This window comes from Aplidium turbinatum, chromosome 9, assembly GCF_918807975.1.
Source record: "Aplidium turbinatum chromosome 9, kaAplTurb1.1, whole genome shotgun sequence".
NCBI classification, from domain to species: Eukaryota; Metazoa; Chordata; class Ascidiacea; order Aplousobranchia; family Polyclinidae; genus Aplidium; species Aplidium turbinatum.
This window is the reverse complement of record NC_137480.1, coordinates 7,653,866-7,679,486: the sequence shown is the minus strand read 5'-3', so window position 1 is coordinate 7,679,486 and position 25,621 is coordinate 7,653,866. Positions and strand designations below refer to the sequence as shown.

At 37.5% G+C, this 25,621-nt stretch overlaps 1 protein-coding gene and 2 non-coding genes across 3 annotated transcripts; 1 reads left to right on the top strand and 2 right to left on the bottom strand.

The window, feature by feature from the left end:
- The first annotated feature begins 11,932 nt into the window (after positions 1 to 11,932).
- Positions 11,933 to 16,264, top strand: LOC145776638 (retinoschisin-like). Its single transcript, XM_082587870.1, has 5 exons — positions 11,933 to 12,203; positions 13,764 to 13,811; positions 14,880 to 15,038; positions 15,705 to 15,874; positions 16,091 to 16,264. Exons 1-5 carry the CDS (start codon positions 11,933 to 11,935, stop codon positions 16,226 to 16,228), a joined length of 786 nt encoding a protein of 261 aa, XP_082443996.1. The 3' UTR covers positions 16,229 to 16,264.
- Positions 16,265 to 18,457: 2,193 nt separating this feature from the next.
- Trnaq-uug (transfer RNA glutamine (anticodon UUG)) lies at positions 18,458 to 18,529 on the bottom strand. The gene has a single exon. It is a non-coding gene; the product is annotated as a tRNA-Gln (tRNA).
- A 1,110-nt stretch (positions 18,530 to 19,639) lies between these two features.
- Trnak-cuu (transfer RNA lysine (anticodon CUU)) lies at positions 19,640 to 19,712 on the bottom strand. Its single transcript has one exon. It is a non-coding gene; the product is annotated as a tRNA-Lys (tRNA).
- Between the last annotated feature and the right edge of the window lie 5,909 nt (positions 19,713 to 25,621).

Genomic DNA, 25,621 nt, shown 5'->3' with positions numbered 1-25,621 from the left:
GATCTTAATATAATCAGATCCAAAGGAATTGCAAAGGAATCCAAAGGTTAAAACAGCCACTTCAGTCGTCAGATGATAAAGTACCGGGCCCCCTTCCGGGTATAGGCTAGTGATTTCCTAACCACGATTTTTTTTTCAAAAGCACGAAATATTTATCTTCACCCACTCTTTAATTCTGAATATATACATTTTTTGGTGGTAATCACTTCTAGCCAGGCGCGGATTTATGGGGGGAGCCCAGGGGGCCCGGCCCCCCCCCGAAATTTTGTGAAAAATTGTATGTTTCCGCATCAAATGGTTTGATATGCTTCTAAACAGCTGATATTAGTCCCTCGGCATCACAATTGATGAAAATGGTTGTTTTAATGTCTATTTTTTAGCATATTGTATATGTCGTAGTATCATTGTTCATATCTGTTTAGCTTTTTCTTTCTTTTTAATTGATTTTCAAATTTTCTGGCCCCCCCCCCCCGAAAAAAACTCTTAGATTCGCGCCTGCTTCTAGCTACTTGCATCTACATTACATAGCCGTAGGAGATGGAGGACAGGGGGGGCAGTCGCTCCCCCGCTGAAAAAAAAGTCCCAAGTTGGGGTAAAAAATGTCCAGTTATTTGGGCAAATCAATCTTACCATAAGGTAAGCTTATTACTGATATTCACTAACATGTAGGCTGCATTTCTTCATGGGTAAGATTTAAAAGCCTATACTGGGTACTGGTAAGTTTATGAGGTTTTTTGTTTTTTCTCAATATCCTACTAATGTAGTTGATTATAAAAATCATTTGGGCAAAAATATCTAGTTATTTGGACAAATCAATTCTTACCATAAGTTTTCAACATTCTACCAGTTTACTAACTTTATTGTTTGTAGTGTTGCATTTTGTATAAAAAACATTTTGCTTTGAATGTAAAACAGAGTATCGACGATTTTGAAAACTTTTACAATTGGTACTAAAATTTGGGCAGAATGTTAAGTTTCGATTCAGTATTTGCAAAAAAGAATGCTTCGACAAGCTGAGATAAGCTTATTACAGATGTTCATTAGAATATCACACTAGCCTACACTCCTTCATTGGTATAATTTTGAAACCTTGCTGGGTTCTGGTGAGCTCATGAAGTTTTTGTTTTTCTTTATATCCCACTAAAGTAGGCCTAGTTGTTTGTAAAAATATTTGGGCAAAAACATCCAATTATTGGATAAGTCAATTTTACCATGAGTTATGCTGTGCTCGCAAAACTTGACTTAAATACTACAAAGATAGCTTATCATTTTTAGATATGGTCAAACAAAATAAGCATTTGTTATAAACTTTAATAATCAACAGTTGTGAGGCCACATATACACCACTTTTGTGAGCATTGATCCCGGCCACTAACTGTAGTTATGTACAAAGTGAAAAAGTATATTAAATGAAAACAACTTGTGAATTTTCCTGTATTTAATTTCATGTTTTTGTGAGCTATGGTTTAACTGTTTTCTATATTGAATGTTTTAGTATAAACTGCTGTTTGTCTTTGCCAGTCCCAGGGTTGATATGCTCAGCTATTTACAATCTATGACACAGTATTAGAGCAACAACAATCAAATATAAAGACACATGTTATGTTGTTTTGTCATCCAATTCATGCAGTTAATATACCAGGCAATGTAAACAGTGCTATTTTTGTGTCATGTTTTGGTAATGTGGTCTGTATTTTGTGACAATGATTGAGTTTGAAATTATTATCAGGGAGACTGGGAGTCATTTTTCTTCAGTGCTTGTGATTTGAGTAGGCCTAGCTGCTTCATTGTGAAGTAAGAGTATCTTTGTAATGATCTTCTGAAAAAGCATTGACTATGATTTCATTGTCAATATTTTCGGTATCAAAAGAAGTTTTGTTCAAAGGTGAAAGTTTGATGCACATAACATGGTAAATTATCAAATTCTTTTCAGGCTGTAGGATTTTACGCAGCGTGGATTAAGTACCGTATGTAATGCTACTGGTTTGATAAGTAGGCCTAAACAGATTGTCATTTTAGTTTTTTTCAATGCAAATTTATAAATATTGAGTCTTTGGACTATCTTTGAATTGAAAAGATTGAGCTACTTTTGGTCAGGCCTTTTATTGAAGTTGAGCTGGAGATTTTCATATAATCTGGTGACATGAATATTCAGCAGTTATTGTTATCCAGTTATTGGTGAAGTCTCAGTTCAAATTTTTTTGAATCCAGTCAGGCTTAATATACCGTACTGTATATTTTTTTGTGATACACAAGAATGTTTTAATTTGATGGTTTATTTAATTGGGACACAGACAGGTCTATGAACGTAAATTAAAGTAAGTTCAGCCTTGTTTTGCTGTTGTAGGTGTTTTTTTTTCTTGTGTTTCGTACATGGCCAAGTTGATGACTCTCAGAGATTGTGAGTAATTTTGTATTTTTGAACATAATATACGCAAAGACAAAATTTGGGCAAACTGTGTTCGCCGCTCCAAAATGTTTTACTCTCCTACGGCTACTCTACTTTAGGCTACAAAGAATTAACTTCAGCCGAAAACTCCAACAATTTTAAACATATTGACGAAGATCGTGATTGAGAGCAAGGGTTTTGCAGTTTATGAAGAAATCCCTAATGCGTAATTGCACAGTTGGGGAAATTCGTGGATACGGTACAACAAATCTTTGAGAATATATAAATGATATTCCTCTTAATTTTCTACTTTGAATGGCATGTGTCATCCTCATTTTAACAGCACATCAATAAAAGTTTGTACACAACCTTTATATTCATAACATTGTCGATGAAGGGGGCCCGAAAATAAATTGGTACCGGGCCCGAGAAATCCTGTCAACGGCCCTGGTCACCACACAAGCAGGAAATTGAGAGATAGAACCTCCTGTTTTAGTTGTGTTCAGTTTAGATCTGTGTAGCTTATCGTGTTTATCATTTTGCTAAGCATTTGTTTGATAAAGATCGTTACAGCAGTGATTTTAGCTAAAATTTTATAGTAATTTTGATAAATATAACTAACTTGGAAATTATTTTTGTTGATATAGTATCACTTAAAGATTGTAAGAATAATGGCTCGGTCAAAACAATGTAACTTTTGTCATTGGTGTTTGCATAAATAACTTTTGCGTTTTTTATATGGTGCTAATAACAACTAAACATTTAACGTTCTTTTTTATGGAACGAGAACACCCAAATGAACAGCTATGAGACAAATCGTTGCAACACATAATCACACTTAATGATAAGAACACACAAACAAGATTCTGAACACAGGTTTAGACTTTATAATTACGAAACAGAAACTTGTAGGTCGTGATGTTTTGTTGTAGTTTCTTTAGACTTGTAACGAAAAGACATAAAACTTGCTAAACTATTTTTCAGTTTGTGAATTATGAAACATAAAGTTTGTAGTTAGTTAATAATATATTTTGATTGTTGGTTTGTGCAATAAAAACTTTGTGATTTTGTTAAAATTATTGTTCAGTTTGTAAACGAAAATTTAAGTTTGTGATTTAAAATTAAAAAAATTTGTGTGCATGTTATTAGAACAAAACTTTCAGTTTACAATCTGTCAAAACTACTTTTTAGTTTGTAAAACAAAGCGTAATTTTTATTTATTTATCACTACTTATTGTCAATTAACGTGAATTATTCTTAGATAAGTATTTTGTTTTCTTATTTCCAACAGATAATACATCTGCTTATCTATTTTTTGTTTGTTGCTCAATTCAGTTTGTAAAGTTTTTAGCATAAAAAATCAAGATGAAGTATTTCCAGTAACCATATCAGAGTGCCTGAAAGCATAAAATGTAGCTACCCAAAGCGCACTTATAATTTGCAAACACTTTCGATGTGTCACATTAGACATTTAAATGACAACACCGTTGACTTAATGCTTCACTTCCATTTTGTTCTGAAATTTTTATTGTTGAGCTGTTGGTTTCGTGATCTATTCCATGCTTCCATGTATAAAACAAGTATTAGTTGTCTTGTTAATACTAGGGTCACAAGTATTTTTTACATTTTTAACCCTCCTGTTATTTTTGTTAAGCGCAAGCATGGTTTCCTTTGTAAATGCTAAAATGTGTATGCTGGTAGTTTTATCAAGCATATTAGAATATATAATGCTATTCATCTGTAAAGATAATGATTACCTAAAACTTACTGTTTTAAAATAACAACGTAATATTTTTTTTAAATCGTGATGAGTTGTACATTGCATAAATCATTTTTAAAGCCTTTTTATTAAAACCTCTTTGGTACATATGTGTTTTGCAATCTCCGGAGTCATTGTAGGCTACAAGATTTTTTATGAAACAAAGAAAGCTACAAAGTTGGATTTGTTTTCATTAAATGCTTTGAAGAGTAAAACTTTTGTAGTATTGATGTAAATTTATCATTCAAGGTTTGGTAGTTTATAGCACAAGATTCTCCTTGATTTCATTGTTGACTTGTATAGGTAATTAATCAATATTGTTTATGGACTTTCATAACAGGTTGTTTTTTCAGCTTTATAAAGCTCAGTGCTTAAACTGTTTGTAATTATAACTAACTTGATAGATAAACATCCAACCTCTAACAAATATATTCAATTCAATTTGTTTTTTCTTTGCTGGCGCGAACATGTAGAAAACTTCAAAGCAAACACACGAATTTGGCACCAACAAAAGAATGAGATGACAAAACCAAAAGTAGCCTATGCTAAACTACTTTATCACATTGAAAGATGTTTTTTAGCAACGCATTGTTTTACAGGTTCTATATACCTCTAACTTTATGTAATAATTTTTTCCACATCTACTTATAGCCTAATTTCAGTGAGTTACATTTAAACCGTCCAATCGGCATCTCGTGCCACGACAAGCACTTCCCCATGGTAGTCGGGCTTCCAGCTCAACAGGGAGTAGCGTTCTTATCTCCTTGTGAGTGTGGTATCAAGGTGACTCAATCATTTTAATGGATGAGAGAAGCAAACATTGGCTGCTCTGTAGTAGACTAGCCTCTCAGTGTTTCTCCGACAAGTCAGCAGTTGTGAACTGAGCAAATGACATCTGAGTTAGCAACATTTCAGCAAGTGGCTAAAGTTGGCAAATGATGAAACTGAATAAGTAACAATTGAATAAGCCGAAGCTTGGTATGTCACAAGTCAGTAAATTAGTTTAACAAGTGATGACCTAGCAAGGCAGAACTGAGTAAGTAGCCTATATAGGCTTACCCCATTGGCTGACATGAAACCAGGCTATAGCTTATTATAGGCTATTTGCTGTGTTGTCGCATGCTGAGTGGTCTGACGACCGTCTCAACTCTCAATGCAGTTAGAGGTAAGTTAACATTCTATGGCTATAAAATGATAAATCCTCGGCACCAGAAGCACAAAGATGCGAAAAGAAAATGCTATAGAAATTTAAAGACACATAGGATGCGAAAAATCAACGGTCCGCTTAGGTTTTGTTTGTTTGTCTTAATTGGAGATTTCGATTAAGTGGACGAAAAGGCAAGGAAGCCAATCTTCGTGTTCACCTTCAGGCACGCCTTTAAGTGTCTTACCAAAGACATAGCCGCATGCTCTTGAGCGGTGTCTAACTGGCGCCCATTCAATTGCCGTTCCAGGGCTCTCACCGCTCGACAATGCAGCCGACTGAAGTGAAGTTCTACCAATTTGACTTCTCCAAATTCAAATGTTTCTGATGCAAGACAACGGTTTCCAGCCACAGCCAGCAAAATCCGTTCTTTTTACATTAGTAAAATGGACGGATTTTGCTAGCTGGGATCGACTCGCCTTTCGTTGCTGAAAAATGTGTCATGTTATTCAGCTTTAGTCGTGAACGACGTCGCTATAATAGCAACTGCTATAACGACGTCCACGCTTTAGTCAGCAACAAACGTGCCATTAAAGTAGAGTGGCCCAGTAGGATTTTAAGTCATGCCTTAGGTAGGGCTTAGGCTAGTCTTTCAGTGCTTTTATAAAAAAGTTCTTTTGGGCCAAAAGACGTTTGTTTAGTACAGTCCTCGTTTTACCTTTACTGATTGAAAAAGAAACATAATAAAAGAATTGGGTTCGGCTGTGACACGCCGCATATTTCACAGACACTATCCCGCTACTGATCAACGTGGAATCTCTTAGCAAGGTTGGAACGATGTGGTGACAATTTGAACCTTCAGCATTAGAACTATTCAACGTGGAACATATGAAACTGATCAACATGGAACACATCGGGAAACATATAGAACTAGTCAACGCGGATATGGAACCGATCAGCGCGGAATGTGGGAACATTCTGCTGCATAGCGGCGGCCTGGCCAAGTGCCCGATCGACAAGTCTAAGCGCCGCAGAGTTCTAGGTCTGAAGCCGTCCACCAACTCAAGCCTCCAAGTAGCTGGATTACAAGCGCACGCCACTACGCCCGGCGATCAACGAAAAGCAAAAAAGCATTTTTTTGTTTGATCAAAACGCTCCACCCACTTTGTGACGTCATTTTATCAGCTTTTTGTTTTGCATGAGGTTACAACTGTGCGGCAAGGCGTGAAATCTTCTCATAGGGTTTTCGATTCAATAGAAAGTCATTGAAAAAGTTTAAGAAAGTTGACACAGACGAGCAAGCTTGATTTTTAGTCAGCAACAAAAATGTAATGGATCTCGACCAAAGTAGGCTATAGCGCTTTAATTCTATGCTACTGCAGTTTCGAACAGTTGACGTTTCATCAAGTAATCTCGGATGGGCGGAAAATGATTTCATTCCGTTATGATCAATCCATTTCATGCAGAGAGCAAAAATCTTGCAACCGACTTTTAATTCTTGAAGAACTGACTGCCGCAAATAGCAAAGTTACTAAACTGTAAAAATTTCGAAAATTTATGAGATGAAGTAAAATATTTTTGAATGTAGCCTAAATATTTTTCAATTTTTAGCAATTTTGCTAAAAAATACTACTTGGAGTAAAAATGTAAATACATTATGTTAAACCCGCAAGTTACTTAGTTTTTCTTGTCTATGTTTTCTGTAATGAACAAGCATCATATCTAACATCAGGTAACATTGATTGTTGTTTGTACATTTGTGTGATCTTTTATTGGGCGTGGCTTGTATACAGAAATCATCGAGGCTTACTCGACAAAGCGAATGAATCGAGATTGTAAGCCCACACTTCCATTCGGAGATCAGAATTTGCGAGGCTCATACTTTTCTCTTTAATTTACTGAGTTTGTTTTTCCATTTTACATCCACCTCAGTGGCTAACGCCATCAGTGATAAACACCATCGGCTCAGTAGGCTATTGGTAAGTGTGAGATCGATCCCAGGTTAGGTCACACCAAAGTTTGAAAAGCGGCAGTGATTGTGTTCTTTCTAACACAACACACCGAGGGCATTGTGGTAACATCGCACGTATAATTTTCTGCTTAACAGAGGAAATAAGTTGCGTGATAATGTATAGTGACATCATATTTTAAGTAAGATAAGAAATTGGATTCGAGTAGACCCACTGTCGTTGAAAGGTGTTTTAGCTGTTGTGAAACGACAATAAAGAAACCATTTCATAATTTCAGTTTTTAACATAAGAATTGAAATATTCTGTTCAACGGCTGCCACAGGATGATAAAAGACAACCAGGTGACAACCTTAAAGCCACGAAGTAAAGTATGATTTGATTTTTATAGTTAAATTCAACCAGGAACCAGAAAGTCAAGTATTTTTAGAGTCGTGACGCTTAAAAAATTCCTCTCTTGCTTTAATGCCAAGAAATAGCGTAATTTTCCTTTTTGACACCAATTAGGGACTGCCCTGATGAATGATACGGCAGATTCAAATATTTATTATGGAAAGCAACGTAGACAAGTAAAGGCATACAGTATTGTTATTTTACTTTTTTTCTATTTATAAGGCAGCACTTCAGATAAAAATTTAGAATCGTTACGACCAGTGTTACAGTGAACTGTTCAGCATTGAGGTTTGCAATATTGTAATTTTGTACAAGTTGAAATACAGTAAACAGAGAAGCTGACTTAATTAAAATTAGAAGATCACAGATAAGTGATAATGGTAAAACTATCTGAATTAGTACGTCTTCATTTTGACCTTGAGGCTTCATTTTAAGTTTGTTTCTTACTTTTTGGTCAGTGCATGCATGATTCACTATTCAGTGCCTATTGGTCATTTTGAAATAGATTCAACATCTACAGTCATTGAATCAATGTGAAAATGACGGATTTTGTTGTCTGGATAACTATTATTATATTTCAGTTATCGTCTATTTGAAGGATAACAAATTCTTTTTTTTTCATCCAGCTTATGAGTAGGCTAATAGCCTCCTGTGAGACCACATTTCAAAACTTCTTAACTTTTTAATGTCACATTTTTTGTCCAAATTTCACATCCGTATGTGGCAATTGAGTATACGAGAGTTCACAGTAATCCTAATTTTGTGGTTTTACCAATGGACCTTTGTTTTCACTCCATTGTAAGCATAGTGGCGTGCAAAGAGAGTATGTTGCTTTTTACCCCCATGTTGTTGATTCTTATTAGCGTTGTTGTGATTGCGTAGTGCAAAAATTTCATTCTTTAAGAGTGGTCTTAGGTAGCAGGGTCGTGTTAACCGCCTCGCGTATCCCCGGGGGCAGTTAGGGCATTGTTGTTCAGGGGGCCACTCATTTTAGTTTGTTCAATGTTTTTTTGGCTATTTGAAAAAAAAGGTTGCAAATATTGTTGTAGAAACTTGATATTCAATAACTTAAATTACGCAAGGCTCTATTTACCGATTCCGCAACCAGCGTTAATGGGCCCGCATCTCTGTTTGGGGATAAAAGGTAAGATAGCGGGCTGTAAGATAGCAAGCGGCAATTCATAACGTTTATATCAAATTGCTTGTAGATCAGTGCGGTTCAAATTAATTTTGTCCGTGGGTTATTTGTTGATTTGTTGCGAGCCAATGACAATGCTGGTTCAAATCACTGATGCGATATTTCAGTTCAGTTCAACAGACCACAGCTCTAAGAAGGGTCCTAGGCATTTCTCTCTAGAGTAGCGTACTGTGGAGGCCTTTCGAACGTCAAACCAGGGATTTCACCACTCGATTATATTTGTAATTGTTGGTAAAAATATTTTATAGCTTAATGCTGGTTTAACAATATGACATGAACGGTCGAAACGTTGTAGCCTATCAACAAGCGCGTAAGACTGTAAGATATTTGTAAAAGTTAATAGCCTGTCACCATTAAACTACTTTGTTCTGGTGCAGAGGCAGAGCAACAGGAAATCACTAGCCTACAACAAGAATTGTGATGTAATATTGTATTAAATCCCAGGAACATTTTTTTTGTATTGGCGACTCAGGAAAGACCGACCAAACATCGCCTGCGCGAGGTTATTTGCGGACAGTGAATTGCATTCAATTCACAGCCCATATAGCCTACATTGCTCAATAGTCACTAAGCCAAAAAGTCGACTAGATTCACTGAATAATCTAACAGCTTTGATCATGGGTATAATTACAAGCCTACATTTTTTAACCTTTTATAAACCCAGATTTGTTTCAGCCGTGGAGCAACAGGTGGTTATCATGGTTCTGTTTGAACTTTCATGCGATTTGTTTTCAACCTCTCTCCACCGTTGAAACTTTATGTGTAGTCTGCGCCGCTGATGGGTTTATTCCCACGATTTACGGCACGCATAAGCCTACCGACGAGTGGAATGCTTAGTACTCTATCTTCGTGACCTTTTTGTAGGAACTAGTCGAATTTTAGTATAATTCATCTTTCAAAACCTCTTTGCCGAATTTATGCAAATCAAGAAACCTTGGCGGAATTTCGCGTATGTCTTCATTTTTGTTTGTTACGTCTTTTTTTGTTGTGCGTATCTTATTATTATTATTATTGCAAAATTGCATATAGTACAGTATTACAGTATTGCAAATAGGTTGAATTAGAAGAGGGAAAATGGCCAGAGTTTATTACAAATGCGTTTATTGAATCATTTGTAAAATTTAGAATGTTATAATGCAGACCTTTTAATTACCTGTGGCTAAATTTTCATGTCAAGTTACATTTTGTGTTTGTGCTCCTGGGGTGCCCCTGATTAAATGAGTCACGCTACGCCACTGACTACAAATAAACAAGGGAAATTTTTGTAAGGGTTGCCAAAATTCTATTAATTTCCTATCTAATTTATAGAAAAACATTAAATCAGTATATCGACTACTAATTTTTGATCTAGTGTAGCCTACCAACTCATTGCTCATAATTTTGTCAATGTTATCAATCGTCATAAGTGCGTCGCGAGTTCACAAAATTCTTCTGAGTCGCTTCGAGACTTATGAAACATTGGTTTCCGTTAGGAGACAGTATATACTGCAACTTCAGATAATCTTTTTTAAGGGTCCACGACAGCTTCGAGGGCACCAAAAGAAGTCTTCCAAGACAAAAAGGGCGGAGAACCACCGCGTTACAAATATGCGAAACTGCCTGAAATAACCTATCATCAAAGGCTTTTTCACTCTGAGGATAAAAATTCAAAACCGAATCAAAGGCGAAAAATGAAATCAGAAAAACAGGAACTACAAGTTTTTGATATATTGAGCTACAAACTTTTTTAGTTTGACATGCACAGTTCATTATACTAGAGGGGAGGGGGAGTAATTTTAATTTCAACTTTAACCCTAATTTTAGAATAGGCCTACAACCGAACATTCTAAGACCTTTGGAAATTGTTTTTTTAAATTTCTGTCCAAACCTTTATCATATCGTATTTTTGTGCGAATAGGCTACATGTAAAAATTTACTCCTTATCACAGTCTCTGACAGTAACATGTTTATAATCGCCTAGCCTATGCAGCCTTTTCTCTCACAATGGAAATATCTTACTTTTTGGCCAAAAATAATGTTTCGTACAACAACGATGGCTTTTCCATGGAAAGTTTTTTTTAAAAACTACAGCTGTTTAATCATGTTATATGTTGTATCACAAAATTACTGTTTAGACACCGTGAAAAGTTGACAATAAGACCGTTGTAGGTCATGTCCAAGAGTAGGCTTAATGTAAGTAAATTAGTGATGGTTGCTACTATTGCCAGAACAGAATAGTAATGGCGATCGCATCATTAATCGATCGATTAGTGACAATACGCATCCTCAAAACGCAAAACATCAGTGAAGCAACAAATCAACTTGTTTACTGTTGCTTTTACTTTCCCTTTCATCAGATGAATGTTGCTTATGGTAGCTCAAGCTGCCGGTTTTCGTCAGAATCTCTTCAGGAGCTATCGTCAAAACAAAATAAGCCTAAAAGTGATGAAGTATTTATTGCAGAGGAAAAACGAAATGTAAATTTGGCTAATTCAAAATAATTCTAAATTAACGAATAATTTTTAAGGCATAAACGAATTCTTTTATGCCTTAATGCATAAGCATAAAGGGAGGGTGGTTAAAGGAAAGTTTCAAAAAATTTGTCCTGAGGTTTTAGAATGTCCTGTTGCATTTTAAAACCAGAGTTAAAGTTAGATTTGAAACAAAAAAACCGATTAACTTTTCCAGTTATACTGTAGATTTAATTTTACATAAACTCAAGGGAAAAATATATTGGCAAACCACATGCAAAAGCATGTGAGTGATTTGTCATTGGGATTTTCCTAAATGCAGCACCAGCAGTAATCAAAAATTCCTCATTCTGTTTACAAATGTCTGGTTGCCAATGCATAATGAATCATGTCATGCAAACTGATGAACTTATAAACAATACGTTAAATTTAGCAAAAACGAAAGTCTGCAAACAACAAGGAACTATCACACAACGTACAGAAAAAATAAACCCTGTTGACCTATTTGGTTTCTAAGTGAAGGGTTTTTTGTTCTCAACCTGATTCTGTACATTTTGCATGTGCAGGTTCACCGTTATTGTAGTATTACAACAAACCACTGTAAGTTCATCTACTCTGTGAAAAATTTAATCATGTCATCAATGGTGGTATGCATTGTCTTGTGCATCTTTCTAGTGATTTGTGGGAGAGCACAAACTGATGAAGTTTGTCTTCCTGTTCGAAAAGATGCAGAATCCACACCAACCCCTCAAACCATAGGGATGCAGGGACGACCGGGTAAAATTGGTCCTGTCGGCGTTCCTGGGGTTCCCGGGCCTCCAGGCCCCATGGGGCCTTCTGGAGCATGCACTTGTGACCCTCAAGACGTGGAAGAATTTCGTGAGCAAGTCCAGGCGCTTCGTGGTGAGTGGAAGGATATTGCTGTCGTACCTACGTGTAAGCTTTGTGTTTGGGCAGGTTAAAAAAATCTGAACTATAATCTTGAAAAATCTTTAACCTGCTGCTTGAACTAATAAACTAAGTTGTACGTTTATTGAGATCCATTAAGGATAGGGGATTTCTTGACTACGAAGCAGCAGGCCAGCGATTCTCCATCAAGTATCAGTTCAGTAGTTTTTATTAAAAATGCATGGCGAGTCAGCAGAGCCCTATTTATGGCATAATTATTATATTTCATGTCATAAATAGGGCTCTGCTGATTCTCCATGCATTCTTAATAAAAAATGCTAAACTAAGTTGTATAAATGCAAGGAAAGCCATTCTTCGTAACCAATTTGAAACATTTAGTGATTTCATAAGATACAGTCGTGTGATCTTGATCAGCGTTGAACCCATGTTTGGAACTTCGTACTCGCACTCTCACTAATTGGAAATGTATACAACGAGAAACAGACAGTGATGTACGCGCATACAAAAAATATTGACGCCGTCAGCGTAAACGCAAACGTTCGAAAAAACATACGCCGTATGCGTCAACGCAACTTCTAAAAAAAGTTGGCGACGTCAACGTCAGCGCATACACTAGCGTAAACTAATTTTGTTTGCTATAGGTGCCAAACATTCACACGGTATAAACCACTCGAAACAAACAAGTTTTATTTTGAATTTCCACGAAGAAACACAAGCATCTAAAAGTGTTCATCTGAATTTTGCTGTGTTTTGGTTCCAATATGTCTTTGCCCATTGAAAACATTCTTTCAAATGCAGCAGCTGCAGCATTCTTTCAACTGCAACTTTCAACTGCAGCTTTCTCTACAACACGCCAAGGTATTGGCGTGTTGTAGAGAAAAAGAATACATTAAAAAGTATGCGTTGACGCTATGCGCTAAAAAACCGCGAAAACTTTACGGCGTAGCCTCAAGCGTAAACTATCCAAAAAAATGTGGCCGCAAGCGTTAGCGCAAACAAAAAGTCTACGCCGCAAGTATGCGGCGGCGTATACGTATACCCTGTTTGCGGCGTATACGTACATCTCTGGAAACAGATCATGCGTATACCCTGTTTGCGGCGTATACGTACATCTCTGGAAACAGATCATGTCCCATGACTTTGTTTTGGATTGAGAAAGCGATATATGATCTTGAACTGTAACAGTTGCAAGGAATGTACAATACGTTTAATATTTTTGACACAATGGGGAAGTTTTTATGAGCTGCTTAGACCGGTAAGCTGATGCTGCCACTTGCACTGGATAGGTCAATATTCTGGTTGTAACGTCATTGAAATTATCCAATGTTATGAAACAAAGTTATCCTATAAAGTAATCTTATGCCTTAGCATAATCTCAGTCACTTTATATGTAGCAACACACGACAAAATCCGCTTCGAAATCCGCCTATTATGAAAATTTTTTATCAGCGGATTCTCAAGTGAAGTTAAACTGAGCTAAACTATAGTAACAAGGATAGGCTCATATGAATATTATTTCGCATATTTGTTTGGTGATTGGTTTTGTTTTACCAGATGAAGTCTCAACTTTGAATTCACTTTCCCATGATCACCTTGACAAAGGTGAGTGACTGATTAATTATTATCGAATAGCTTAGGCATACACTCACCATCGAATCATGCTAATTTATACCCCTCGATATCTCGACAAGGGCCGACTAGGAAACCGAAGAAAACTCTGATTTCAGCACTCGAGTGTGTGCTATTTGTGTAAAAACAGTTCTCTGTTTAGCGGTACCTACTAGATGGATTGATTTTCCGACTTCAAAAATTTAACGAGCAGAAGTTTCACTCTGTCATTCTAGGTGACCGGTTGCATTAATGGCTCAAAACCTCTATACAAGTAGCTTTACAGATTGAACAAGTATGAAAATCTGCCAAGTTAAAGCTTCCTGAAAGAAGCTTAATCAATCCTAGAACAATTTTTGCAATTCCATAATTTTCACAATCGGTTTTAGACAGATCAAACTATCTTGCAGATATAGAGACGTAGCCACCGGGGGAAACGTTTTGGTGGCCGGGGCTTTGGAGGGCGATCGCCTCCCAAAAATTATATTTGGTCCCCTCAAAAACACGTTTTAATACCATTATAAATCATGTTCAATGACGTATCCTCTCCCGCAAAAGTTGCTTTTGACTTTCTAACGTTTTCTTATCAACTTCATCACTGCGCAGAAATAAGCACATAAAATAGTTGCAATGTGTTTGACCACGTCAGCTCTTATTAAATCGTTTTCGATGTTTCATGTTATTTTCAGTTACATTTTTGTCGTAATCAGGTTTTCGCCCCGTGGTTGAAGCTTTAGATTAAGTGGACGGAAGGCAGGAAGCCAATCACCCTGTCCACCTTCAGGCATGCCTTTAAGTGTTCTGCTAAATACACAGTCGCATGCTTTTACGCAGTGTCGAACCGGCACTCTTTCGAGCGTTGTGCCAGTGCTCTCACCACTCGAATTATTTGTAATTTTTTATTATCAAAGGGTTATGCAAAGTATCGACACACCACTTGTTGCCTTGACAGCTAAACGTTAATAAAAATTAATGTTTTTATCATGCAATTTTAACTTTATTTAGGCCTACAATCTTTAAATTTTTTTGAAATGTGAAATGCTACAAAATTGCTGCTTTCAGTAACTTACTGCTCTGTGGGAATGAAGAATGGAAGAGTTCGTGATTCCCAAATATCTGCTTCTTCCATTTGGAGTAGCAAGTATGAACCTTCGCATGGACGGTTGGATAACGAGCCATCTAGAAATGATAGAGGGAGCTGGTTGCCCCATAGCACGAGACGTAAGACAACAAAAGTTCAAGCTGACAAAGTTACGTCGCTTAAACTGCTTTCTAAAAACATCTTTGGGAAATTTGTATTTTCTACCACAGCCAGGGCCGTTGAAAAAAATATTGTGGCCCGGTATCAAATAAATCTTCGGTCTCGAACTCAAGACACAGTTGAGAAAAAGGCACTGTAACTTATCCAAAGAATACGCGATGGTTTCTTTAAATTTTCTTCTCTTGGAAAAGTTACGAGCATCAACAAACATATGTACTGTAGCATACTTGGCCTGCCTACGTAATGATGAAACATCTCTTCACTTTGTAAAGCAGTATTCTACAAAAGGAACCCTAAATATTATGCCGATATCTTTAGCTATTGGTGTTGCAAATGAATTCAACCAAAATATAATCCAACAAATTGAAAAATCCTGCCAGTTTTTCACTTTTTGATGCGACTTCATATGACTGCAGCGAATATAATCAAACTCAATTGATAACATCTCGGACAATACCTTATAGTTAGGCCAACGAACCACAAGCGAGACAAGTTTTCTCCTGAACACATGCAAACCAACGTATGGTCATCTACCTGTCGATTGACCGGTGCGGTCGCACTAGGTACAATCATTTTCCGGTAGTTCTAAATTAAGATCATGTTCAATAAACTAATTCTATTTGCAGAAATAGCTGGCGAGTGGTTACAAGTTGATTTGTTGGAACCAACTCGTGTTACTGGTGTTGTTACTCAAGGAAGGTCAGGAGAAGATGAATGGATAACAAGCTACAAAATACAGTACGGAAACTCTGTGACAGCTCTAAAAACTATAAAAAACAGAAATGGAAATGACACGGTAAGAAATCTCTGTCATGTCAATTACAAATATTATTCTGAAGGTTTGAAACCAAACAACGTAGGTTCAAATACCTGGTTTGTTTGTTTATTTTGTGTATGCTTGAAAAACTCTAATACATTGATTGTAAATTTTAACTTAGGTGCTTTAAGATGAAAGCAACCACATTGCTTGATACAAAAAACATTGGTTTCATTTAATTTTATTTTTATTCAGGTATTTCTTGGAAACACTGATAGCAACAGCTACGTCATCCGTACTTTCCCACGCTCTCTGGTGGCGAGATACTTCCGGTTCATCGTTCAATCATATCACAGATTTGCATCGCTTCGAATAGATTACGTCACATGCTAAAGAAAAGGGCTGGTCACATTTTTCAAGCTTCAATTTTTGTAGAACCTATATTGAAGTGAAATATATGTTTAGCAACAGTTGTGCATATTTTTTGACAAATGATCGTATCGATAATTGAGACATAAGCTTGATAGATTCGTTAATAAAAATGCAAAGCCAACTTAATTGACCAATAGTTCATATATACAGTAGCCTATTAATTATAATTAATTGTTTCTGTTGGAATGATCCATCTGTTGGAATAATCCAATTAATTATAATTAATTGTTTCTGTTGGAATAATCCAGTAGCGGATAATTATCCGCTACTGGATTATCCGCAATTCTGGCACAAGAGAAGCGCAAAAACCAGTAGTTATTGGTAGCATAAGCTCTAAGCAGGGCAATGGAATCGGGCGAAATTCATACGACTTCGAACAAGACCTTCTTTGATTAGATCAATATCATTAATTTAGAACTGGATTTTTCTAGAAATTTGAATGACAAGTTTTGATTTAAAATTGGAGCTACGGTTTGGATATATTTTCTTTCACGACCACACAAGAATTTCAATAATTTATAGCTGAAAGTTTGTACTTATAACTTAGCATCGTGTGGGCTTGCAGAAAAACTTTGGGAAAGAATATGTAGTTATTTGGACAAATCAATTCTTTACCATAAGTTTTCAATAGTCTACCAGTTTAGTACCATAACTTTATAGTGTTGCATTTTGTATGAAATATATTAACATTTTTCTTGAATGTAGCTTTGACAATTTTAGAAACTTTTATATTTGGTTTTAAAATTTGTGAAGAATGTTAAGTTTCGATTCAGTATCTGCCGAAATAGGTTAAATGAAAAATAATGCATTTGACAAGCTTAGGTTATCTTATTACATATATTTATTAGGATGTATACGCACTAGCCTACATTTCTTCATGAGTAGAATTTTGAAACCTGTTGGGTTCTGGTAACCTACTAACCTCATGAGGTTTTAGTGCCAAGAGATAGAAAAATAGAGCCTGGTTGGATTTAAACTCCGATTTACTTTCCAACAGGAACATAGCCAAGCAAGCCTTTCATGAATATTTACGTTATATGGCACAAAAACAAACAGTGGCTCGGAAACTATTTTTCTTTAGGGTGGGCATCGCCCCCCAGAAGCTGCCGTAGCATTGCCAGCTTCTGGGAGGAAAAGCCCCCCAGACCCCCTTTATGTGGGAGAACATTTAAAACTGGTAGTTGGCATACGGTCCCCTCTTATGTAAAAAAAAAAAAAAAACGACGCCAAGACACACACATTGCATATTGTAACAAATGAAGGACGGCAACAACAAAGCAGCTGTTCAGGAAATTAAAATGAAAACTAACAAATTAGAAAGTGAAATGAAAACGACAGTAGCCTATGTGGAAATGAGTTCTCACACGCTTCCGAAGATTGCTTTTCGTTCAGGTGCTTTCTTCATGAATTGTGTCATGAATTTGACATCGACAGTGTCCAAAATGTTTTGGTGGACATGCATCAACGCAAGATGAGTAAATCTTTTTTGTGTCATTGAGCTTCTTCAACTACGTTTTCAGGCGTCTTAGAGCAGATAAAGAACATTCTGATGATGCAGCTGAAACCGGGAGACAAAGCTCCACGAACTTCCGTGTTTTTTTTAAAAGATTTAATGTTTTAGGGTTTAGTTTGATAGTATCTCAGTAACCTTTTGAACGGAGTTTGCGGTTTTTCCACGTACAACATCCCTTAGCAAATTAAATTCCGTTTTTAGGCGATCTTTTCTGATGGGATCTGATAAGCTGATCTTGCTTTAGTTTTGCTCACTCGGGGATCCTTTGGCGTCTTTAGGTTATTGGCAGACGCAAAGACGATCGCTGCTTCCATAAACTTGGTATTAGGGTTTTATTAGGGTACCATCTACGTTTGTACTGTTTTATTGCTTCCACAAATCTCGATCTTCCGCTCTCTTTTTCAATATGATCGAAGAGTTAAGCAAATATCATTATTTTTATCACTAGCCCATACGTAGTCGTGGTGTTTTCATATTACCGAGACTTTTGGGCTTAGGTAGGTCTATTGAGATGGCGAAATCGTTTTCCTCATTTGATTTTCATCCTTTTTCAAATCTTGTGTCTTTCTACATTGTCTTCTTTATTTTCTTCAATTAGTCGTATGCCTCATACTTTTTAGTAATGAAACAATATTTCAAAAAATATTTGAATTTAAAGAAAGCGTGTGTTAAAAAAAAAGTCTCAGCGAGATTTGAACTCGGATCGCAGGATTCAAAGTCCTGAGTGCTGACCGTTACACCATGAGACCGACATGTTTACACGTGGGCACACCAAAAATTACTTTTGATCGCTTGGTTTATCACTTCATTTTCAATAAAGTTGAAATACAATACCTTTTGAGTACTTCAGCGGACATGAGTTTAAAGTAGGTCGGAGACTGCAACCAGGCTTTATTTTTTTTATTTCAGGAACCGAAACAGTCCAATGGGCATATCCTGCTACGACAGGCACTTCCGCATGGTAGTCGTGCTTCACACTAAACAGGGAATCGGCGCGTTCTTTTTTCTTCTTACGACTGTGGTATCATGTGAATTAATAGATGAGAGAACTAAATATTGGTTGCTCTTTAGTAGCCTCTTAGTGAAGTTCGAGATGTCAACATTCTGTAGGTGTAAAATGTAGTCTTCGCCACCAGGAGCTCAAACTAAAAAAAGATAAAGTTATTGAAATTTATAGAACACATCGGATGGGAAAAATAAAAGCTTTGTTTAGGTAACGATCCACGAATTAGACATCTAAATCCAAATGTTTTTGATGCAAGACAAGGTTTCGACTTGCCTTTAGTTACTTTCAAAAAAACCAGTCGTTTTATAAAATGCCAACAAACAACACCAAATGAACAAGCTCTCACCGAGATTTTAACTCAGGTTTGGTGGCCGTGCTTAACTGTAGGCTATTTATCGTTACATATACCGCAATATTAGATCTTTTAATGCAGGTCTTAAACCATTAAGGTTTTGCTACCTTTTTTTTTTGTTGGTTTTGTTACTGTATTTCTTTTTTACAATATCATTTCTTTTGCATTTTGACAAAGAAGAATAAATTGAATTGAACTCGGATCGCAGGATTCATGCCGCAACGCCCGGCGATAGACAAGAAGCAAAAATGCACTTTTCTAGTTTTACTCAAACTCTCCGCCCAGCACTTTGTGACGCCATTTTATCCAATTTTATTATTTCAAGAAAGTTTAGATAAAATATAACAAAGCCTGAAATTTATTTTAATGTAAGGCTTTAGATTTTAAATTTTTTTTAAAAACTTTAAAAAAGATGATATGGACGTGCAAGCTTGACTTTTAGTTAGTAACAAAAGTACAATGATAGAATATGCTGGTGCTTCACTTGACGATAAAAATGTTCGCCCAACGTGAGGCTCGAACCCACGACCGTTGGATTAAGAGTCCAACGCTCTACCGACTGAGCTAGCCGGGCACAAACAAACACTCATTATAATCGTTAATCATACATGTTCATTATCATCATCATCATCAAGGCAATCATCATGTGCTATCTCAACATCTACGTTTGTAATGTTTTATTGCTTCCACAAATCTCGATCTTCCGCTCCCTTTTTGGTTCTTCCAATATAATCGAACAGTTCAGCAATTGCTTATTTCAATATCATTATTATTAGGCCTATTATCACTAGCCTATACGTTAGAGTCATGATGTTTTCACATTAAAAACTTCTTTACGTTATTGTCTTGAACTTGATAAACTTTCTCTGCCACATATTAATCTGCTTTTCATAAGATGACAGTAGGCTATAGTAGAGTCATTTTCAGAGGATCCGTGACCGTGTTGAGGATACCAAAGTTTCTCAGTGGATTTAACAAGGGCAACTGATACTAAAAAAAATAAGCTCCATATACCTCGCGAAAATGGCGGGAAAATTGTTATTTTTGACGTTTTTCAAAATGGCCGCCACCGCCATCTTGGAAAATTGATAAAGTTCTATTTCTTGATGTGGATGGCCAAAAATGACAATTTAGATGTCAATTCCCACTAAATTTGTTGTCAGAAACACAATGGGATGACATAATTCATGATTCAGAGCTTTCTTGACCTCAAAATCCAAGATGGCAGACATATGCGGTCCCCTACTGTATTAAGATTCACTATCACTGCCGGACAAATATGATGCACAGCTGTCAGAATCACTTTCGCTATTATCATCGCTGTTCCCTATATATAGATGACTTTGAGTTGTTGGAAGTTCCAGGGATGGTGGAAGTGCAGGATGGGCAATGGGCATAGCGTACTGGGAGGCATATGCCATTTACAAGGTGCCATCCATGGCCAATTGGTGATGGATGATTCTGAAGCTGGAAGTTCTTCTGCAGATATGTGAGGTAATTGGTGCGCTCTAAGTGTGGTCGTAGACTGTCAGAGTCAGGTACCAGTCTGATGATCGTCTTTTTCTTGAGTACTGACCACTTTGCTGCTCTCACCTCTCCCAGTGTCTTATGTTTGTTGTCACGATAGATGTATCGGATAACAAATTTCTGTAAGTCATTGAGGATTTCTTGTGTGACCGGGAGGATTGTGCCACAACTCTTAAGGAGGTTGTGAGCTTCTGACGATTGTTCTACACGGTCAACAATAGTTTTCTTGCCTACTCCATAAAAGCCGGAGTTATGATCGCATCCGGTAAGAACATGAAGTGGGATCAAAGACTCCGCCATTGCCTCATCACACAAACATCGAGCACTTATCAGCTGAGATTTGCGTTTCAAGCACAAGAGTCCTGATAGTTGCCGAGCCACATAGGCTGCCTGAACATAGTTATCGGTATCCTCAGTGTCTATGACAACCGCTTCTGAATACCTCTCGGATCGCAGTTTACCATAGAGTGTGAACAGAGCTGTGTCTGCTTCTGCATGGGCGCATGTGACATTCTGCAATACTTCATCTGTGGTGATATTCCTTGCTGGTTTGCCAACAACACAATATATGAGCTGAGTAGTGATTGTAAATGCCCTTCTTTTGAAGGCAGCCTCGATGAATGCTTGAAGGCGAACTTTATTCTCTGGCTTACTAAGAAGAGCATGAAAGTCTCTACTAGAAGGAAATTTGTCCTCTGACTTCATAAACACATTACGAATAGACTGATTTTTTTAACGGTGTAGTCGTTCACTATCTTTGATGGAGAAGTCTTGCTCGTACGAGTCATTCACCAAGATAATACGTTCTGAATTCGTATGTCGGTTCAGGACAAAGTTCACAAGTTTCTCACCATACTCTCCCCACGTTAACTTGGTTCCATCTGCTTTTTCTCTGTCTTCAGTTGTAGGGGTTGTTAGACGCCATATTAGTCCAATGTCTACTATTGATGTGTAAATATCAGGGTAAGGCATGGATGTCATTGTCAGCTTTTCTTGTAGATTACTCTTCTGCGTTTTGCGCATAGTACCATTTGCATTAAATATTGAATGAATAATGCAGCATCTGTTACTCGATGCTGCATTAAGTCTTCGATGTTTAAGCCATCACTTGCCTCAACAAGTTTGATGACAGAGGAAAACGCCTTACTCTGCATTTCTTCAGTTGCCTGTTTCAGGTTTTCACTTCCTGTCTTCTCGATTTCTTCTGTTGCAAAATTACCTCTTTTACTTCGTGGTATTCGAGCAATAAGGGACTTTGTTTTGGAATAGACTCTTTCATTTAGAAATTCTTCCACTCTCCTTTCTCCATCGGCCTTTGCAGACTTCAGATCAGCAAAGAGAGCTGGAGAGGCTTGAATTCCAGATTGTAGGGATCTTAGTGTCTGATCTGACTGGTCAAATGGATCACCATGGAACTCGGTGAGACATGCACTGATATCCTGCACAGATTGTTCATCTATCTTCATCTTACTTGGGCACAATCTGCATGCTTTCTTGAACCAATCCTCTTGTGATTTGCGTGACGATGGACACAGTCTCTTATCCGGTTGACGTTATTAACATTCCGCGTGTTTGACAGCAGTTGCTTCTCATTCTTGAGAATATCCAATCCAGACTTAAACTTGGATCCTTTATTCATCGTTGACCCTATCCATATGTCTAGGGCAACACATGAGTAGGGTTTACCAGTCATTGCCTGTGCAAACATGCCATTCTCCATGAATTGTGCTTGGATATGGGGAAGACTTTCGAAGACTGCAATGAAATCTGGAAGATGACGTTCATATCTATCGTTATCATAGATACGCATCCAAGGAAGCATCAACTTCAGTGAGGACTTGAACTCCATCCATTTTCTTGTCCTTATAGCGTGGATATTTTGAGTAAGTATCTCTACCATCTCCAAGAATGAAATCCAGAAATCTGCTTGTGGAGCACCATCTAAGTTCTCGAGTAGGGAGTCAACAAGCACCTTGAGATCGGCATTGTTCTCTAACTCAGCATTTGCATCATTAAGTTATTGTTGGTCTGCTGAACAGCGTAACTTATTGAGAGATGCCTGGATCTCTTCAGACAGAGTGGAACCTTCCAAACGTTTGTCTAGTGCATGGTGGACTAAAGCCTCGTAGAAGAGTCGAAGACAACGCACACCGCGGTTGAAGTGTTTTCCACGCAGAGCTTGATCTACGGATCCGTCTGCAACGACACCTGCAGCCACCAATACATCTGAAATGCCTGAGCCTTTGAACCTCTTGTAGACCGCATTGATGAAAGACATCTGGATATGAAAGGGTACCATGAATGGCAATATGTCAGCAGTCATGTCTGGATTCTCACTTTTTAATTCCAGCAATCATGCGTAGACAGGATGATCACCGACAATAACGGCAAATGGCATCTTCTTGTCATCACTCGCCTTTGCAAGCTAGCGCAGGACTTCATACAGAATGGTCTTGCTTGGTGGATCAGGATAAGTCATGTGATAAATTGCTTGACTTTTCTGGGTTTCTGGCGATAGCTTGGCCTGGAATCCAGAAAAGGCTGGTACGGTTCTGATCTTCTGGCTTTGGTCTTGTTCCGTCTGCCTTAGCTCGGGCCAATGCATGGATAACACCTCTCATTCTTTGAGGAGCTGTGTCCAGATGTTGTTCATCCGCTACCCTTGGTCTGATGGGTGGTTCACCACGCTTGACTGTTTTGTATGGTTCAACTCTTTGCATCTGGCTCCCAAGTTCTTTGAGACTAGCAGAGAGGTAGGAAGGCAAGGTGGTATTTACAGTACAACTGGTCTATCTTCAATCAGGGTAGGTAGATTTAACTCAGGCAGGTCTGGCTGGACAAACATGACATTTGTACGATGTGATTGGCCACTTCCAGTCAAAGTGTCACTTTTGAAGTCATCGTTGTCGACTATACATATTGCGGGTGTTCCTTCAGAAAGTTCAAATGGACACTCAGTTGAATGCTTCAGGTCAGTAACTGACCAGAACTCTAAGCATAAGTACATCGTTGTAACTGATTCCCAGGCCATCCTTATGTAATATGTCTACCATTTCTCTGCTCTTTGCCATACGATGTAGCAGTACAGATAGGTTTGTCTCAAATGCAGTACGTCTTCCAGTGATGTAGCTGGTCAAAATAGATGCAATTGATCTGACTTGGGGCGTGTCATCGACTTCAGACTTAGTGGGGTGCTTTAACCAAGTGATGAGCTTCAAGAGGAGATCATTTTGGTCTTCATTTTCTAACTCATGTATGTATGGAGACCAAGGAATAGTTTTTGTTTTGATGATCTGACCTCTGAGTCCCCCAGCTACATTCTTCACCAGGTTATCGTCGCTTACACCTAGAGAGGATATTGCAGCCTCAATATATGAACCTGCAGCTCTCGTATCATATACCAGTTCACTCACATTCTTCTGACCTCGTTCATGAAATGCTATGTTATTTTCGAATTCCTTGATCAGAATTTTCTTCAAGAAACTGGACTTTGTTGTGGAATAGTACCCATAATTTGAAGTAATGCGTTTGTAATCCATTAGGAGACCTTGCAGTGTACGGATTTCATGATTTTCAAAGATAATTTGACGGACATGATGAAAGAAGATTGCTTGGGCCTCTCGAAGATTAACCTGTTGCAAATGCTCTGTATTTTCATCAGACAAAGACTTCTTTAGAGGGTTGCTGACGCAATTGCGCCAACGTCCACGATGATAACGAATTTCCAATCCAAAAGCCGTTCGATTGTCTGGGATAGATGCGAGTAGGGTATTCAATTTTTCTCTTATAAGCTCATCTAACAGACAAACTGTATGCAATTTGAACCGGTTCCATGCGTCTTCTGTTGACAGAAGCAAAAGTTTGGATTTGCCAGGATTAGGCTACTGTTTTTTGTGGTCCCTTCATTAGGGTGCGGCTGGTGCCCCACAAATTATAAAAACTTGAAAAAACCAAGATTACTTTTTACTATGGGTGAGGTTATGCTTAAGAAGCATAAATATGAAGTTTCAAGTAATTCGGGTAACGTTTAGGACCACCTCCCCTTGTCGAAAATATTACAAAACCCGTTCCAATGAAAATGGTGTATTTTGCATGTTTTAAACAACAAATAAAGTCACTTTTTCGAATCATAACATTAAAAACCAAGACTTTGAGGGCTTGTTGTGGTGTCGCTAATTAGGTGCTTCGTTTCGATCGTTCTCCACCACTTGCAGCACATTTTGATACTGTTTTTCCATTTGTGCAGTAGACAGGAAGTCAGAGGCCAATTTTACCCCTTTTTCTGCACTATCATTAACAACACGGATGTTTTTAATGATTTCCTTTTCTGCTGAGTACAATGGAATATCATCCCATTACTCTACAGGAAAACTAAAAAAATCAGTTGGAATATTTAGCAAGTTGAAAAATTGCCTGGTTGAACTGCCAACAAATGAGACAAGAGTGGAACTTTCTGTGACAGTAGGCAAAATTGGCTTCCCAAATTCAGTTCCATGTCGTTTTGAAAAAACAGTTACTTTTTCAAAAGTGTTTAATTTGTCCACAATTTTCTTATTTTCTTTTCATCATTGTGCACTTGGTTACTGAACAGAGAAAGCCCTACTAGTTCCTAAGTAAGATAGGCTACCAAGTGTAATTTGACAAAGAACGAATTGCAGACTTGGACGGGGTTGGGTTATAGGTGAATTGTTCGTAAAACAGTTGTTCGTAAAGCAATTGTTCGTAAACAATTGTTCGTAAAATCAATTCTTCGTAAAGCAATTCTTCGTAAAGCAATTCTTCGTATACATCAATTCTTCGTATAGGTGAATTGTTCGTAAACAGGTGATAGGTGAATTGTTCGTGAACAATTTTTCGCAACAGCAAGGTTTGTCTTGCAATTTCCGATGAAGGTGCGTAATGCAAATTTTCCTGAATAACCAAGTTACGACGACACAAAGAAATAAGCACAATGAA